The sequence below is a fragment of the Plectropomus leopardus genome, chromosome 12, assembly GCF_026936395.1.
Source record: "Plectropomus leopardus strain MGB_pleo_1.0 chromosome 12, ASM2693639v1, whole genome shotgun sequence".
Lineage (NCBI taxonomy): Eukaryota > Metazoa > Chordata > Actinopteri > Perciformes > Serranidae > Plectropomus > Plectropomus leopardus.
Genome location: NC_142187.1, coordinates 6,925,831 through 6,943,079, shown reverse-complemented (window position 1 = coordinate 6,943,079; position 17,249 = coordinate 6,925,831). Strand labels below are relative to the sequence as shown.

Sequence of the window (17,249 nt, the reverse complement as noted above, 5' to 3'; positions counted from 1 at the left end):
ATTAATGTACCAAATATAGATTCATCTTTTTGAAATAGTTCCCAAAATGCACATGTGACCAGCTGTCAGAGGAAGTCAGTAGCTTTAATAAAATAAAGTTTATGTATTATATCTTCAGTAGGAGCTCATGGGCTTGTGGTTGGAAGTCACAGACAGAAAACGCAGATGACAGGTCCCCCTCAGTATTTACAACATGTGCACCCCCCCCCCCTTAAAAAAAAACATGAAAGTAACTGAGGACTTTTATTTTGACAAAATTTAACACACTATGCATTTATGCAGAAAAGGCACAAATTGGTAAAAAAAAAAAAACAAACAAAAAACACCAGAATGCAGGAAATGAATGATCAATGCTCAAACCCCCAGTTTCATATTTGCCGCCCCCGGTGATGAAACAAAACCTATGACCTTGCTGACTAACACATTGTTTTTTTATGTTTTCACTGAATGACTGATGGCAACAAATTAGAAAATTCCCAGCTTTATCCCTGTAAAGTTTGTAAGGCAAACAATGTTATACTTGGCTACTTTGTTATTGCCACTATTAGTGTTTACCTGAGTATTACAACTATTCTGATTACTGCTACTTCTACAAGTAAGAGTAACATTACTACAGTGAGGGCACATTAGTGGAGTACAATGATTGTTGTGTGAGCAGTACTTTAGACATTTATATGGTCCTTGGTATAAATGACTGTAGCACAGCAGCAACCTCCGTCACAAATGTGTGCCAGATGTGTATGTGTTAGTAAAATTCAAAAAGTACACCTCTGTTTTCATGAAAACTGGAAACACCTTTGTTGGTGCACATATCTGTTTATTCCTCTTGTCACAAATCTTCTAGTACCACTACCACTTTTTATGGTGCTACACACCCACAAATCATACCAGCACTGACTACTGCCCTAACTAATCCCTGTAATCTCAGACTACCACAAGACCTGTTAACAGTGTCTCTGTGGAGTCTGAACACTTTCCTCTCACTGGCTGAGATTTCCAGCTCCAAGATGCACCAGAGCACCTGTCCAGGATCTGTCACTGCTCTGCCAAATGCATGCTGGGATAAGCTCAGACTCCACATGACCCTGAACGTGAATAAGAAAATGGGGAAAAAAAGTGAAAATGGTAATCTCAACACATGAATTGAAACTGGTCAAAATAAATGTTTCAGTGGACTCAAATGTAGTTAAGCCTTCAAAACTGGAGTAAATTGGCTTGATTTCCTTCAAAAACATGGGAAGAAGGCAATGGAGATACGAAAGAAGAAATGACCCAAAATTAGCAAGAATTTGGTAGAAAAGAACAAGAAAAATACTTAAAAAAATATTAAATAAAAACAAAACAAAAAAGGAACATTTAAATACAAATACACTGATATTACCCATTTAAAATTCTTTAAAAATGATGAGTTTTTGACTAATTTTAGTCTCTGAGAAATATCCTACAACAATAGCTCAACATGTTTACCTTTTTCTCTTCTTTTTTATTTTTTAAATGATTATTTCTGTCCTCATCTGCCTGTCCTTTCTTATTTATATTTTTATTATAGCTTGTCTTTTTTTAAAAAAAAAACAACAACTTTGTAATTGTTTTTGATCAATGTTAAGAGATTGTATGTGCTGATTGACAGTTTTGGAACCCCACCTGTCAAGCCGCTTCAGGGTTTTCTGGGTCTGCACGTCTCCTTTTCATGAAAAGCATAACATTGTCACTTTTAATATACGCTAAATAAATCAAATCAAATACATAATTATAATCAGTTTTTCCTTGGGTTTTTTCTTTCCCTAGACATTTTTCCCAAGCGTTTTTAAGATACTTTTCTAAATCTACAAACTTTTGGAACATTTCTTACCAAGTTGCTCATTGTTTTTCCCACCATTTCATTGAAATGCTTGTGACAGTCACCTGAGAGCAGCACAAAAAATATGATGTCGCTCCAGATTTCAAAGGGTTAAAGTAGCACACAGTCAAACTGCATTAGGCCACTGTAAGGTGCTTGGACAGCACTAACTGGCTGGTATCCAGATTTTATTAGAAGTCTAATAGTAGGCCTGTTTATCAGTGTATCCTTGAGCTATTAGCTCCATATGTCAATATTGAATGTGTGTCTCTCTGCACCTCTGCCTCCACTGTACATCCATATCTGTATGTGTTTGTCCCTCAGTACCAGAGTGTAGGACAGTGTGGGTGTGACAGCCACTCAGTCCAAACACTGGCATGTCTCAGTGTCTTTAATAATAGTAAAAGAGTTGCATGTTCCCTTGTTTTCCAGGAGGTATGCCAGTGCCTGAGGTGGCGTCTGACACTGCCAGCGCTGCCACCATGTTGAGCCCCGTCCTCAACGCCTCCAACGGAGACGGCTCCGAGTCTGAAACCACCTCCGCCATCCTCGCCTCCGTCAAAGAACAGGTTAGAACAGTGTGTGTGTGTGTGTGTGTGATTGTGATTGTGTGTACGCGCATGTAACATGTCAGGATAAATGAAATATGAGCACCACAAAGTAGTGGGGATAATTCCTTCAGTCCTTCCAGGGTGAGACAGGGCGACAGTAAACAGTAAACACAAATGATGGAATGCCCATCTGAGCTAATGTGTCACAAATATGTCACCACATTTTGATCTGTTAGCGGAAAGCCTCGGGCTGCAGCAGCTCGGTGTAATTTTGAAACTGCTCTAATGTGGTGGGATGCTTCATTTCGCTACATTTTGTCAAAGTCGGAGGAGCTTGGTCGGAGACGCCGTGCATGACGAAGCAGTAAAGGGACAAGACAAAGCCCATGCCTTGATTTTTCTTCTTCAATAACGCTAACAGTAAGCTCTAGAGGTCGATTTTGTCTTTTGTGGTTGTTACATATTTATGAAGGTTAGAATATTCATGACTCTGCCAGAATGTGTCTTGATGTGTCCATCTGTTTAAAACTTCTCTTTCATTTTTGTCTGCTGGATGTCTTTCATTACATTACTCTTCAGACTTACACTGACTTTTAGACTCTTCCTAACATGTATGAGGTGTGCTGTGTTTTGTATGCTATGTGTTGACATATAAACAAAAACAACGGCGCATCGTGGGGAGACAGTGGAGAAGTTACATGCACTCTAGAGAAACAGTGGCTAATCGATGTTTTCAGTATGCCATGCGCTGTTGTTGGCAGAAATGGACAGTAAAAATGGTGTTTTGATAATTATATCCACTCTATACCACCTGTTATCACAATTTCAATGTCTTTATCTGTCACAGAGATGAGGAAATACGAATACATGTGTTGCACTCCAACGTCCCTGCTTCTATTTCAAAATAAAAGCCCTCTGACAGTCTTTGTTGACAGAATCCCATAAGTTGTTGACATAAGGCATTTTATAATGGAACATTTTCAGGACGTGTTGTCGACAACGTAGGAGAGTGCACGACTGCATAAATGAGTGGAATGTGTGTTTGTAAATGTGGAAATACAGAACTCATAGTGGCAGGCAGCGCTGCAGTAACGTCACAGCCACAAAGCCGCGAGCGTGCAACATGCTGCAGTTTGGAGAGGTTGCATCACACGGTGCTCAGGCGTGCAGTGTGTTGCAGGCGGAGATAAAAAAATTACAAGCTAACGTTAAAAACAAAGTAGGCAAGCAAAAAAAAAACCAACAGTTTCTCCTGTCTACACATCACTGAAAGTGCAGTTTCTGAAGTTTTCCAAAATGTCCATTTTTAGTGATCAGAAACTCCATTTGCTTGTCTAGGCCAAAATGCTTAGAAGCTATGTTTCTAAAAATACTCCTGTACATGAGAACTAGGCCTTAGAGCTGTAGTTTTTCTTCGTCCCAGTCGCTCTGTGAGATACTGATTAAACTTTGGGGATGATCAGCTCAAGAAATTGTACACCAACATTTCACAAAGAGTCATAATATCATTACTGCTGCATTGATTTTAGTGTTGCTCTCACTAGTTTTGCATATGATTTAATGTTGTATACTGAAATCCAAGATATAGTGAGATTTAAAACTCACAGCAAGACTTGCAGCCACTTAGGGAAACAAAATTGTTTCACTGATTGGATGAAAGAAGAAGAGACAACTTTGCTGCTGGGAATTGGATCATTAGAACTGTTTTCTGTCATGACCTGAAAAGTGGAAATTTTGACTGGCTGCTGATAGAAAAGGACAAGAATCACCCAAATCAGTGGGGTTTAGCGTTTGAGGACTATGCCTCTACCAAATTTAATCCAGAAGTTGTCCAGCTATTTTAATCTGGATTTACATGTTGAACAGTTGGGCCGCCCCGAGTCACACCAGTGAGTTTTAAAACGACATCCAATCAGCTTACTCTTCCATAGGATAAGTACCAATCAACATACAGTAAATGCAAAACAGATTAAATGTGATGTAGATGCTAGATCACATTATTTATTTAAATTTTAAGGGGAGCTCCATTGAATTTACATCAAAGTGTGTTAACAAGTCTAAGGGAGTGCTACTGCATATGTAACAAAAGTTTAAATAAGGTCTTCTGTCACTCTAAAAAAGACCTTTTCCCATAGACTTACATCGTTAAAATGACATCTATAAATCAGTGGGTAATTTTTGTCTCAAAGACAATTAAATCATTTTAGCCCCATTCAAGGTAGCTGAGGGCTAAACCGAAAGTTAGCCGCTAAACTGGCAGAAGTCTCCTGTGCACCTGCTCTATGACTCAAACCACCAGGAAGATCTTGGTAATTTTATACCCGCGACGTCGGATTTTGTTGGATTTATGCACCACTGAGTAACTTTTATAAGAATGAATGGCACCTCAAGTCTAATGCTGTATCCAGTTATCTTTATACATTCATGGTAAAATCTGATGAATTGCCTCAAGTAATGTCAAGAGATGTAATAAGAAAAGAATAGAGTGCGTTCCGAATTGCATACTTTTACTTTTTACTCAGAGTAGTTACCACAGCTGCCCTTATAAAGTGTGTACTTAGTACATTTACATCATTTTAGAAAAAGTCAAAATTACTGTGTTAGTCCGACTAAAACTGGACTCTATACATGTAAACATGTTAGTCTGACTTAAATCGGACTTTCTATATTCTATATCATGTAATTTATCAATAAACTTTTAAGTAGTCTGTCCTACACAGCAAGTAAGGCTGCGTAACTACTGCAACTGCTGTTTTAGAGCTGCGGAAAATAATTGATTTCTAGTAAATAGTAAGAGGTTAGCCGTTAGCAAAACATCAAATTAAATATCAAAAGAAAGTTCTTTGGAATCTATTCTGTATATTGTTCATGTTTTACAGAGGGTTTAACCTGAGCCAGGCCATACAAGAATAATAGTTGTCATTTCATACCGATGTAGTGAGCAGTATACAGATTTGATTTATTTTTTTCACACCGTAGTCTAGGATAGGTATTCGGTATTGGTCGATGCAACGTTAAGGTATCGCAAAATGAATTGGTATCGGAACATCTCTCGAAAGAAGTGAACTCACCAGACTTCTGTAGCCCTCTCGGCTTGAGGCCAGTGGCCCATGGCTACATTAGCACCAGAATCTCTGACTATTGAGTTATATTGTGGGTAATATAGGCTCCAGGTTTTTATGAGGCAGAAGAATGCACAGAATAAAAAGGACAATATCTCTGTTTCTGCTACACTGCTGCTGATTTTGACTGTCCATGGTGAGTCTGAAAAATCGATGGAATACATTTTTAATGACAGTAGGTAGCAGTGCTATGAATGTTAGCTCTGTTTGGTCTGAGAAGAGTGCATGTGACAGTGTGTATGTGTGTATTTTTACATGCTGTGTGTGTGTGTGTGTGTGTGTGGGGGGGGGGTCGAGTGGGTACTTGATACTGTGGACACTGTGTGTGTCCTTGAGTACGATGAGATGTACTCTGAAATGCAGATGCTAAAGATAGAAGGTGAAAGTGCTGAGAGTGAGAAAATAATGGATTGTGCATGTTTTGGACTGAAACCTCACTGCGAGTTACTACTGTGTTCTCCAAGTCCATTACTAGTCTAAGTAGGGCACATGACGAGGATGTATACACACATGGGTCATGCAAGCACGCACACACAAAGGTGATCTAGGGCTGAGAGACTTTACTTGCTCTACTTGCCAGCCCCATAAATGTTTCTATGATTTAAGGACATTTCTATGACTTTTGCACATTTCTCTGACTTTTGGACACTTCAGGCCTTTAGGATGTTATGTCTAGGATTTTAGCACGTTTATTTCTTGGATTTCAAGGATTTAAGGACATTTCTAGAATTGTAGGACATCTCTAAGATTTTAGGATGTCTCTAAGATTTTAGATAATTTCACAGATTTTAAGTTGTTTCTTGGATTGTCAACATTTCTTGGACATTTCAAGGATCTTGGGACATTTCCAGAACTTTAGCATGTTTCTAGTATTTCAGGGCATTTCTTAGATTAGGGGCTTAACCAGGACTGCTGTGGTAGGGTGTTGGGAATCCTTCATTGCCACTTTTTTTGATAAACATGCCCAATTGGGATGCTTTTCTATGCACTCTGGCACCTTATGTATACAAAACCAATTCCCAGTGTGAATCACTTTATTTTTATGTGAAATAGAGAATAGTTGTGGGGCCACCTGGCACTCTTTCAGGGGCCAGAATTGGCCCGCAGGCCGTAAATTGAGTATCACTAATCTAGGACATGATAATTGCCTTCCGATGAGAGTGTGTAAAAAGAAAAAGGCCGGCGAGAAAGAGACAGGAGTGGAAGGAGTGTCAGCTGTTAGAAGAAAGTGAAGACAAATGGATAGTTGCTCGCTCTTTTCTTTCAGCTCTTTCTTTCAGCCTCCCTTCTTCCTGAAGTCGTTATATTTCATGCTCCTGCACCACAGTGAAGTTATTACTATTTTTTAAGCCAGTCGTTTGTCACTTCCTTCCATACTTGTTTTTGCAGTGTGTAATTTTTCAGTGTTTGGGCTTTTGCCAGTGTTTGGAACCAGGAAGCAAGGATGGGTTCTTTTTTTGGGGGGGGGTACACACACACACACACACACACACGCACACACACACACACACACACACACACACACACACACACACACACACTCACACACACACACACACACACACACACAGAGTTTCTTTTGGTTCATAAAGACAAGGTCAGGCTTGAAAGACTATAAGAAAAGGCCTTACACACACTTGGACACACAGACGCGCACACATGCGGTCTGCAGACACACACACACACACACACACAACCTTGTGCTCACGCTGCCAATCAGACTCTTTTGCCTCTGCTGACTCACTCCAGGAGATCCCTGCTGCTGTTTCTCCTCCGTTTCCTTCTACCCACATGAGATTGATTAGCCATTCGACGTTGTATTTATCACATCTGTCAGCTTTTGTCCTCGTATCGTTCATCATCTCTGCTGTCAACACATCTGCTATTGGGGCAGCGCAGTGTGAAGTGGCAGCTCTGAAAGAGTTTCATTCCAATGTGAGATGTGCCTATTTGGAAAATCTGACATATTGTCTCGTTGAATGACAGATAAAGTAAAAGTGGCACAGGGTATTGATTAGCTGTCTTTTTACTCGCAGCCTGGTAACATTTGACAGTCCAGTACAGAACTATCAAGATGTTGCATGTGCAGGACCTACAGCAGTGCAAAACAAAATCTTTCATCTCGTTTTAAAATATTAATTTTAATGTTTTTTTTGTGTGGTGCTCTCAGCCTTTTTGGAGCTAAATATTTCTCTTGTATTTCACCATATTTACTAAAGGACCGTACCAAAGTTTTGTGCCAGTAAAGTGTAAGAAAAACAGCATTGCTAAGTAGTGCATGTTTTAGCTCATGCAATATGTATGGTGTTCTTATTTCGAGGCATAAATACAGGAGTAGGACAGGGAATGTAAATGTATACATACAGCCTCTGCAACTGATGCAACATCACTGATGGACTGCTGCAGCAGAGAAAAACTACATCTTAAATTTAATGTCTGGGGAAAGCAGGAGTAAAATGACAGCAGTAAAGATAGCATTCATTATTCAGATTATTTAGATATATAGTATATACAAGCCAATCCAACATGCACTGTCTCTGTGATACTCACCAGGGTATAAAGAAGTATCAGCCTGTAGCACATGGCAAACATTACATCAGCATGTGAGCATTACAGCTGTGATCAGGCCCAAAAAGTCAGCCTCCCCCCTCCCCCCTCCCCGCTCAAAAAAAAAAAACAGGCCTGTCCAATCATGACCCAAACCCAGCAGTTTTGGGCCTGGCCTGATTAAAAATAAATAAATAAATAAATAAAATAAATTAGTCATTAGTCATTTATTTGTGCTGGACCTCAACAATTTTAGCATTTGCTGCCACATTTAGTTGCATTTTTTTTTAGAAGTTTTGCCTCTCTTCTCTGTATCTCTTGCAGCACTCTGGGCACAAATGGAGCAGCAAACCGTAAAGTGGAACCATAATTCATATTGAAATAGAATGCTCTTTTTTTTTTAGAACAACAACGCTCTAATTTCAGTATTGCCTATTGGTTACAAAATAACAGTTATTAATTAATTACTACAAGTAATTGATTGCTATTAGGTACAAAATAACTAATTTTTTTTATCATCAATTGTTGACACTGTTTCCATGCTGTCTGGTATTTCTGCTGCTCTGAAGCGTCACGCAAACGTCACAACTTGGCAACTCAGGTATCATCGGAATGACTCGAACGACTTTGGAGGGCCGCTTATGTGCTCGTAACTTGTAAGTTGTAAATACGTTATATATGAGATATCCGAGGAGCATGTGCAGACAGCATATCAATACCTAGTCAATAACCCAGTTGAAGGAGTTTACTTAAAAAAAAAAAAAAAAAACAACTATCATATTGCCTTACACAAATCAGATGAGCTGCAGCTCGGCTCATTAAATCCCCAGCCAAATTGAAAAAATGGGGTGTTGCAAAATGTTGTACCTCTGATGATCATTTGCAGTCGGCTTGGTAAACATCCCCTCAGTGTGATTCTCACCGCTCACGACTACCAGACTGCAGTCAGCCAAACCTGACATTCAATTACACTTCTCAAGCATAAACCCACAATGAAGGTAAAAGCTTATCGTGGTCCTCATTAAAGAGAGCAACCACGTGTGCTTGTTCTGCTTATTCCAGAGCAGGTACAGCACATAACATCGCTGCTCCAGCCTTCACTTCTATCATGTTCGCAACATGACCTCCTGCCGTGGTTTCTACAAGCAACAACAGTGGTGCAACATGAGTAATGTCGGACAGAAAAGAACATTTACTGCCTCAGAAGAGAAGCGAACATGACAATGCATTCAGGGATAAAAAATACAGGAGAAAATGCAGCCAGGAGAGAAGACAACTGGAAAAAAAAGGCAAAATGGTGAAAATCTAAAGAAGGTTTTCTAATAGCTATCAAATCTGAATGTTTCTGCAGCCTGATAATTAATGTGAATCAAGCCGCTCGGTGGAGCTCTAATTGGCGGTGTGTCAGGAAACAGCTTCACTGAGGTCTGACCTACGAGTCGTAAGAATCCAAACTGAGCGCAGTTTGAACCAAGTTAATTGAAATTACACTTTATTTTCCCTGTAAGCCTAATTAAACTCGTCTCGGCTCTTCTCTTCACCGACCTACACATCATTATATGAATACTGCTAAAGCGTTACCTGTCATGCTCCTAACTGAACACATTCTAATTACACATTTGGTGGTATACTCCATTTGTAGTGGTCTCAGAGCACACTCATTCCATTTCTGATGGGTATTATGATATGTGAGGTGATAAAATAATAGCTTTTTGATCAATCTGCCTTATGGTAATTGTACTCACTCCTGGATGATTCATTAAGTTTATTTTATTGGTGTTTTCTAACAGCGGCGCCATGGTGATAATAACGGATGCTATCAGCCTTTTCCTTCCCCCCTCTCACCGCTGCTCTCTTCATTTGTTTATTAAGGATTAATTAAGATTTGTTTAGCATTGGCTACCTCATTAAATCACCAAATATAGTTCCCTTCAAAGTTCACAACAGAGTTAGATATTCATAAGAAGTGGTTTCAAAGTGGATCAAATGTTTATCTTGTTTTACTTTTTATGCAAGGGGGCATGCAGGAAAAAAGAAAAAAGTGGAATATCGAAGGAGGAGGGAGGGATTTGGGAGGAATTGTGTGTGTACTTATACTTCGTCTTCAAGCTGAAGGAAGACTCCAGGCCAGAGCACAGCAGGAGGAATTGGACAACATGTCTTATTTCACCTAAGCAATCTGTTGTGAATATGTTTTTTGTGTGAATATGAGTCTGTTTATTTGTGAGTATGTCTGCATCCATACTCAATAGACTATGCACTAAGTGCTGCTTTTTCAAGCTACTAATGCTCTCCTATCAAACAAAGTCGTAAAGGTTTGTGGCAAATTAGTTTTAGAGGCACTGAATCGTTTAGAAATTGATATTATTTGCATTGGAAAAATGCCTCATTATTTATCATTATTCCACCACTTACTCCACCTTTAACTAGTAATTTTAAGTTTGCATTTGAGTGCATACGTATTTGCATGCATGCCCTTTTCAGAGTGTCACTGGTATGGCTGTTAGCTGTCTGTTGCTGGAACTGGAGAGCAGTGACGAGGTGGTAGAAAGGGCCAACGGTTTCATACATTTGGCAGCTCAGTCTTATTGTCGGTGCTCTCTCTTTTACCTGCCAAGGCAAGGAAAAAATGGTTGTCTGGTGATTGACAGGCAAGTGAGATTGTGTGTGTGTGTGTGTGTGTGTGTGTGTGTGTGTGTGTGTGTGTGTGTGTGTGTGTGTGTGCGCGTGCGTGCGTGCGTGCGTGCGTGCGTGCGTGCGTGCGTGCAGGCTGTGTTGTAGAGTTGAGTCCAGCAGCACTCAAGACTTGACTTTTAAGAGCTCAGTCCTGCGAGTTGTATTATGCAGCGAGCTGAGCAGACGGTTGACACTGCAGAGGAAAAGATACCACACTTTATATTTGATGAGTGAAAGTCTAGTGCTAGATGTTCATTATTTTATTAAAGGGAAATGAAGAAAGCGACAGATGCTGCAATGAAGCTTGAGCCAGGATTTCAGCTCATGCGTGAGTGTGGATCAGCCCTATTTTCTGCTCTTTTCCTACTTTTTCTGTCCCTCCTTCCCACAGATACAGAACATTTCAATTCAGAGATTGTATTTGAATTAGGGCTGGGCGATTTACCAAGTATTCTCGATGTATCGCAACTTGTTCCACATGCGATATTAAAAAAGGACTTTAGAATCAGAATTAGATTCAGAATCGGTTTTTATTGCCAAGTACACTTACACAATGTAAATGGAGAGCTGGAGAGCTGTTGGTTTGTTTCCAGCTTACAGTGAACTTTAGTTGTAGTGGTGGTAGTGTGAGCAAGTAAGGTGGGATTTTTTTATATTTGCAGAGCTCCAAATGTGACCCCACTTTACTGTATTTTATAAAATATTATTATAACTAGTGTATTCAACTTTATTATTTGACAGTAGCTACTTTATTGTTATAGTACTTTATTCAATATTTCTTTCATTTTAGTAGTTGACTTAATTTAAAGGACATCGGACATGATATATATCGCGATATATATCATTTATCGTGACATAAATATTGGGATAATATTTGAAAGCTAAATCGCCCAACCCTAATTTGAATATATGTTTGGTTTATCATTAAGGCAATACTCTCAGATTTCTGTCCTTAAAAACTATAAGATCTTATAAGTTCTCAAGCCGACTCATCACCCTTAACATCTGAAACACCTTAAAAACGTTTATAGTGGCCAGTTTGATGTGGATTGAAGCATGATATTAAGCAGCCAATTGCAATGCAAGTACCCTATCATACAGCCAATTATAAAAGTGTATAAGGACAGTGCAGAGAGCATGTATAGGAGCTGACTGTGAGCCCAAAACAACAATGAAGAATCTGTGTCGAGCTAAATCAGCAGCCTGTCTCTTGCTCCTCTTCTCTTATCTCTACAGTCTGTCTAAAGGAAAGGCTTATCTCTCATACATTTACAAAAAGTGCATATTAATAGCCATAAGTGATCAAAGTGTAGTTTCCGCTTGACTCATTTCTTTGACGTTTTTTGAAAGAAGATGAGCACACATGAAGTTCAAGCATGAATAATTTGATGCTCTTTTTTCTTAAGTTGTTTTTGTTGAGCCTTTTAAGTAGCATATTTTTTTGGGTTTAAGCATGCCATATTATGCAATGCCACATTAGTAAAAGAACAGTTTTGACTTCTAATTATAGACTTTAAGATGTGCTCCACAAGTGCTGGGCATGTGACACATTACTAAGTAAATGCTTACAGTAATGTGATTACTTTTTTTTAAAGTACTATAATCCCCCATGCCTACCAAGGCATTTGGTTTTACAGCTGAAAACACCAGGTGCTCATCAGGAAATGCTTAACTAGGAGTGTTTGAGAGCGCTTTGGAGGTTTCGCTGCGTCTGGTTGCTGTGATACAAAATATCCTTAGAGGTAAACATGTCAGTGCAAAGGTAGAGTGCCTGCTATGGATGAGAGGAAGGCTGAATGCAGAGAGCACGGACCCAGCGGTCTGTATGGGTTTCTGAGAGGGATCATTCTATATTACACTAAATTAACATAGTTCTCCTCCACTTTTGTTGTTGTTTAGCACATGAATATGTCAGATGTGACAGTTTGTTTTTCCAATGGGCTGTCTGTCCCTCTTCCACTGTGACTGAATGGCTAAAGTGTCACTAGGTGGGTTTCCATTACAGATGTGTGCAAAACTTAAGTGATATTTTCAAAATTTTGATAAAACACAATTGCAAAATGACTGAGTGATATTATGCGACTTCTGACATGATGTTACGTGACTTTCCTTGTAAAATTTGATAACATTCCAAAAAGCATGGCAATGGATGTCCAAAACACTGACATATTAATTTCCACTGCAGCCACTAAATAAAGCCAATCAAATCGCCATAATTTTTTTGTCTGGTGTAAGAGTTAAAAGGATCTTGGTCTCTTCCTCCATCCACACACAACAAGCCTTGTTTTTTAGAATGTCACGTGACTTTGTTGTACTTTTTCTTTTTCTTTGGGATGAATGGCATTTGGCATCCATAAAGTTGCATTACCACCACCCGGTGTTACACATCACATGGGCTATAAAAGCGAAAACAGTGTTTCCATTGCAAATATGGCTTTTTCAAATATATGTATATATATATATATATATATATATATATATATATATATATATATATATATATATATATATCAAATAAATACCACCTTTTTAGAAATTGACGTGGTTCCATTAGGCGCATTTTATGTTCGCAATTTCAATTTGCGCAATTTGAGGGTTAACGGAAACCCGCCCAGAGAGACTCATTTCTTTTACAAACACCACCTGCAGATATCAGTGTGGTTTTTGGGAAGTGGAATGTCAATTGGCAATCCTCCCAGCGACAGGCAATAAACTGAGACAGAAATAACAAGGCCACAAGGTGTTTCAATGTGATTAAAGCAACAACGTCAAGAAAACTCCGGAGAGCTCTTACCCTGTAGATGTTTACTTCATGTGTCACGGCCTTGGGCTTTCAACATCCTCGAGGTTTTCATGCACCCTGCAGTTTGAATAAACAATTTTACCTCAATGCTGGGTTAACAGCTTGTTTTTTTGTTTTGTTTTTTTTTCCCATTTGCAGCACAATAACACAGTTGCTCACAATTCATGTCTCTAACCATGTGCTCTAAAACAGTTTCAGTGTTGTTGCACAGGGGGGGTGGAAACTCCAACTGTAGTGAGGAGAGGAATTAAACCTCGGATCTACAGCCGCAGTTATCAGGAAACAAGACAAATCTGTCTGGTTTCGCATGAACATTTAAGTAGTTTTGGTATCCGGAGAGTGCTAAATCTCCTTGAATCTGCCCCCCTCCCCCCCCTTGCTGCGTTTCATTCGGCTAAAGTTTCCTTCTCCTTTATCTCATTTCACTTCTCCCTCCTTGCTCCCCTGGTGTCCATCGTTCTATCACACCCCCACCTTCTCGTGATGACTTGTTTCCCTCCGCCTCCGGGACAAGTTTGTTACCAACTGGATGTAGCTAGTAATTTTCCAGCCTGAAACAATAGCTCCAGACAACAGTGGTCTTAGCTATACAGCCACTGTGACATTTTCTCATCGAACGGGGCCTCTTCCGAAACAACTAAATGCCAGGCGGACACCACGGGGCACAATTAGACCGCTTTACACTGGAGAGAGAAAGGGAAGAAAGTTACAGCAGGAACACACACACACACACGCACACACACAGCCACACACTAACTGCAACTTTGCTCCCCATGCAGCTCGCCACTGTCCTACAGTCATTTATTTTACTTTACTAATTGCTTTAATGGGGTTTTCAGGGGGGCAGCTTGTTCCTGTAAGCTAGTGGCTGCACACTAACTCTCTCTGTCTTCCCTTCTGTCTCCATTAATGGGCTCACATCGGAGCTGAATCTTTAGTAATGCAATCAGTTGACAAGCACTTGATTGTAGAACTTGCTCATTAAGACGTAGTTAATTGTTGTCCTTTACACTTAATTGCTTATCAAGCTATGATTACTCACACACACACACACACACACACACGCGAATGCTCAGCAATCTGTTATCAGCTAGTGAGTGTTTCTTTCCACCAGCATGATGGACATGGTGATGATGTAGTATATATATTTCTTTATTTCCTACAGTATTGTGCAACATATAATAAACAAGTCTGGATCAAGGTTTTTATTACGGGACTTTACAAAGGTCCCGTAATATAACATTAATTGTCATCATCTGATGTCATCATAATTCCACATAATTCTATTTAAAATTAGTTTTCTGAGTTTGGGCTGAAAGAATACGCAGTTTTATTGTTTTGTTCATGATATATCCCGGTTGTTAGTCTCTAGTATGCACAATTAAACACTTGCTACCACAAAGAGATTTTCTATTTTTGGAGTTGGATTGTTCATTAGGAGTGCTTTTGGAATAAATGTACTGTTTGGTTATTTATAGCACCACGCTGTCGCAGCACAGAGCTCACTCAGAGCAGACACGGAGCAGCAGAACTTAAGGTGCGTTGAAAGTTAAACTTAAACTTTTATTCTGCTTGGATTAAAAGTTTGCATTTACTCACAAACAGTTACTCTTCTCACCCATTGATCTAATCAGATCACTTGTGAATGAACTGACAGATATATTATCCACCCCGTGAGTCACAAGTTGCTGCCAAGGAAAAAAAGAGAGCTCTGCCTCTGCTGCGTTCAAAACTTTTGAATTTAGAGAGGGGACACAGAATGATGCAAAGGGGCATTAAAAAGAAGCAACCGTCACACATACACTTTCATTCTGTGGGAGACACTTTTATGGGTCAAACTCCTGAAAATACTGGATCCGACATTAACCACAATGCAAATAATACCATCATTTGGTGTCCCCCTTTCTGGCAAATGTTAACATTGTTTAGACTCCTTGTAAGGGCTTTTCTCACAGACTTGACCAAGTTTCACAGTGCTGCAAGACATTATACAAATAGTAGTCTAGTAGTATTCCTTGCTATTAGCAAACTGACCTTCATGTGTAAAATCTGTAGAGTGCTCCTTTAATAGTGACAATTTGCACATACTACTAATATTCTTGCAAAAATATTCCAAGACACAGTATATCAGTTTCTACAATCTAAATAATCTTCCCCGAACTAATTCAGACCGTGAATGCACACACAGACACACACACACAACAAACACACGGACGCTCAGAGCTGCTGTGTATGTGCATCCTGTGCTTTTGAGCTCGCAGGCTGAAACGTTGAGTTGATCAAGCTGATCTGTCTAGCTGAAGCCAAACACTCGATTGACGGTCCATTTAGCTGTGTGATTAAACCTGTGCTCAGACAGTCTGCAGCCAAACAGCCGTGTAAACTCAACCAATCCGAATTTGAATAAAGAAATGACTGGAGACTGGAGCTTTGCATGTGCAGCATGTGTTTGCCAGAGAGTTGTGATTGGTTTAGTTTGACTGCGGCATTCTGGGAGGAGGGGAATGGATCCGTCAGATAAAGGAAAACAAGAATAAAGAAAAGATTTTGGACAGGGGCTGGAGATATTTTTCCACTGGGCGTCTTGGTGCTGTAAGAAGCAACTGTGGCACCTGTTGAAGCCATGGGTTCAGATGAGGAGTGTGATTGCATCTGGGTAAGAGATGGTTGTTCATGCTTGTTCTTTTATGTGAAGCTTGGTTTATGATTTACTTGCTTCTGTGGGTTTTAATATAAAAATGAAAAACAATTATGCATAGTTCTTAGTGCCATCTTGTTTGTTTCATGGGTGAACCACTGTAGCTGGTCAGCTAACATGCTAGCTAGCTCAGGACATGCTAGCACTAGCCAGCCACCACAGCACACTAAGCTAGCTGGCTTGCTAATGACAGTTGGTGTCACAAAAACATGGAACACATGACAGCCTGGTGTGCAACTCCCCAAGAGGTGACTTCGACCTGTTGTTGTTGTTGTTGTTGTTTGTTAACTGTAAAATATTTTCCACAGTAGAAACAGAGGTTTATCTACTTGTATTTCACAGTTTCTTGTGTGTGATTTACCCTGGCTCCATGTGCTACATGCTAATAATGTTAGCATGTAGCATATGAGGAGAAAGCATTTCGTTTAGAAGGCAATAGTTTTGTCAAATTTTGTAATGTCATCTTTGTTAATGTTTCTGTTGTCCTTGGCTTCATAGAGGAAAACTGCTAGCTGGTAGGCTAATTTATGCAAAGTAAAATGGCATAGTTATTTGCTGATAATGTTAGTATGTTGTAATTATGGGGAAAATATGTCTAGCAAAAAACACTTGGTTCGTCTGTGAACCTTGTGAGTTAGTAAGTTATAATGGAGCTGGATATTTCTATTTTTGTTTAATTTTGCAGCTATTAACCCATGTTTTATGTGTTGTTTGTTGAATAATTTTCATTTTACTTAACACAGTGGCAACAAACTCTACTGCCATCTAGTGTTTTGGAGGTGTAATGGAAGAACGGCTCAGACACACCACAGCACACGTATAAATACTGACAACAGCGCCACAGACAACTAATTTTCTCCAAACTGGTAATGCACAACCATAAATCAGCCTTGAATGTTGGTTGTTTTAAATGCTGAGCATATATAATTTGTTTCTTAGTAAAGCAGATAAGTAACAACACTTTGTACTCAGTCCTTGCAAAAAATAGATGTAAAGAATCCCCTAAAAAAGT

The 17,249-nt window shown here is 39.4% G+C and overlaps 1 protein-coding gene across 8 annotated transcripts in view; it reads left to right on the top strand.

The window, feature by feature from the left end:
- Positions 1–17,249, top strand: part of ctnnd2b (catenin (cadherin-associated protein), delta 2b) — a 198,381-nt gene that overhangs the window by 35,358 nt on the left and 145,774 nt on the right. For all 8 annotated transcript variants that reach the window (XM_088085340.1, XM_088085331.1, XM_088085334.1 and 5 more), the window contains exon 2: positions 2,273–2,409. In XM_088085340.1, coding sequence (XP_087941466.1) covers positions 2,278–2,409 — 132 coding nt within the window. In that variant the 5' untranslated portion in view covers positions 2,273–2,277. The remainder of the gene's footprint in view (positions 1–2,272; positions 2,410–17,249) is intronic.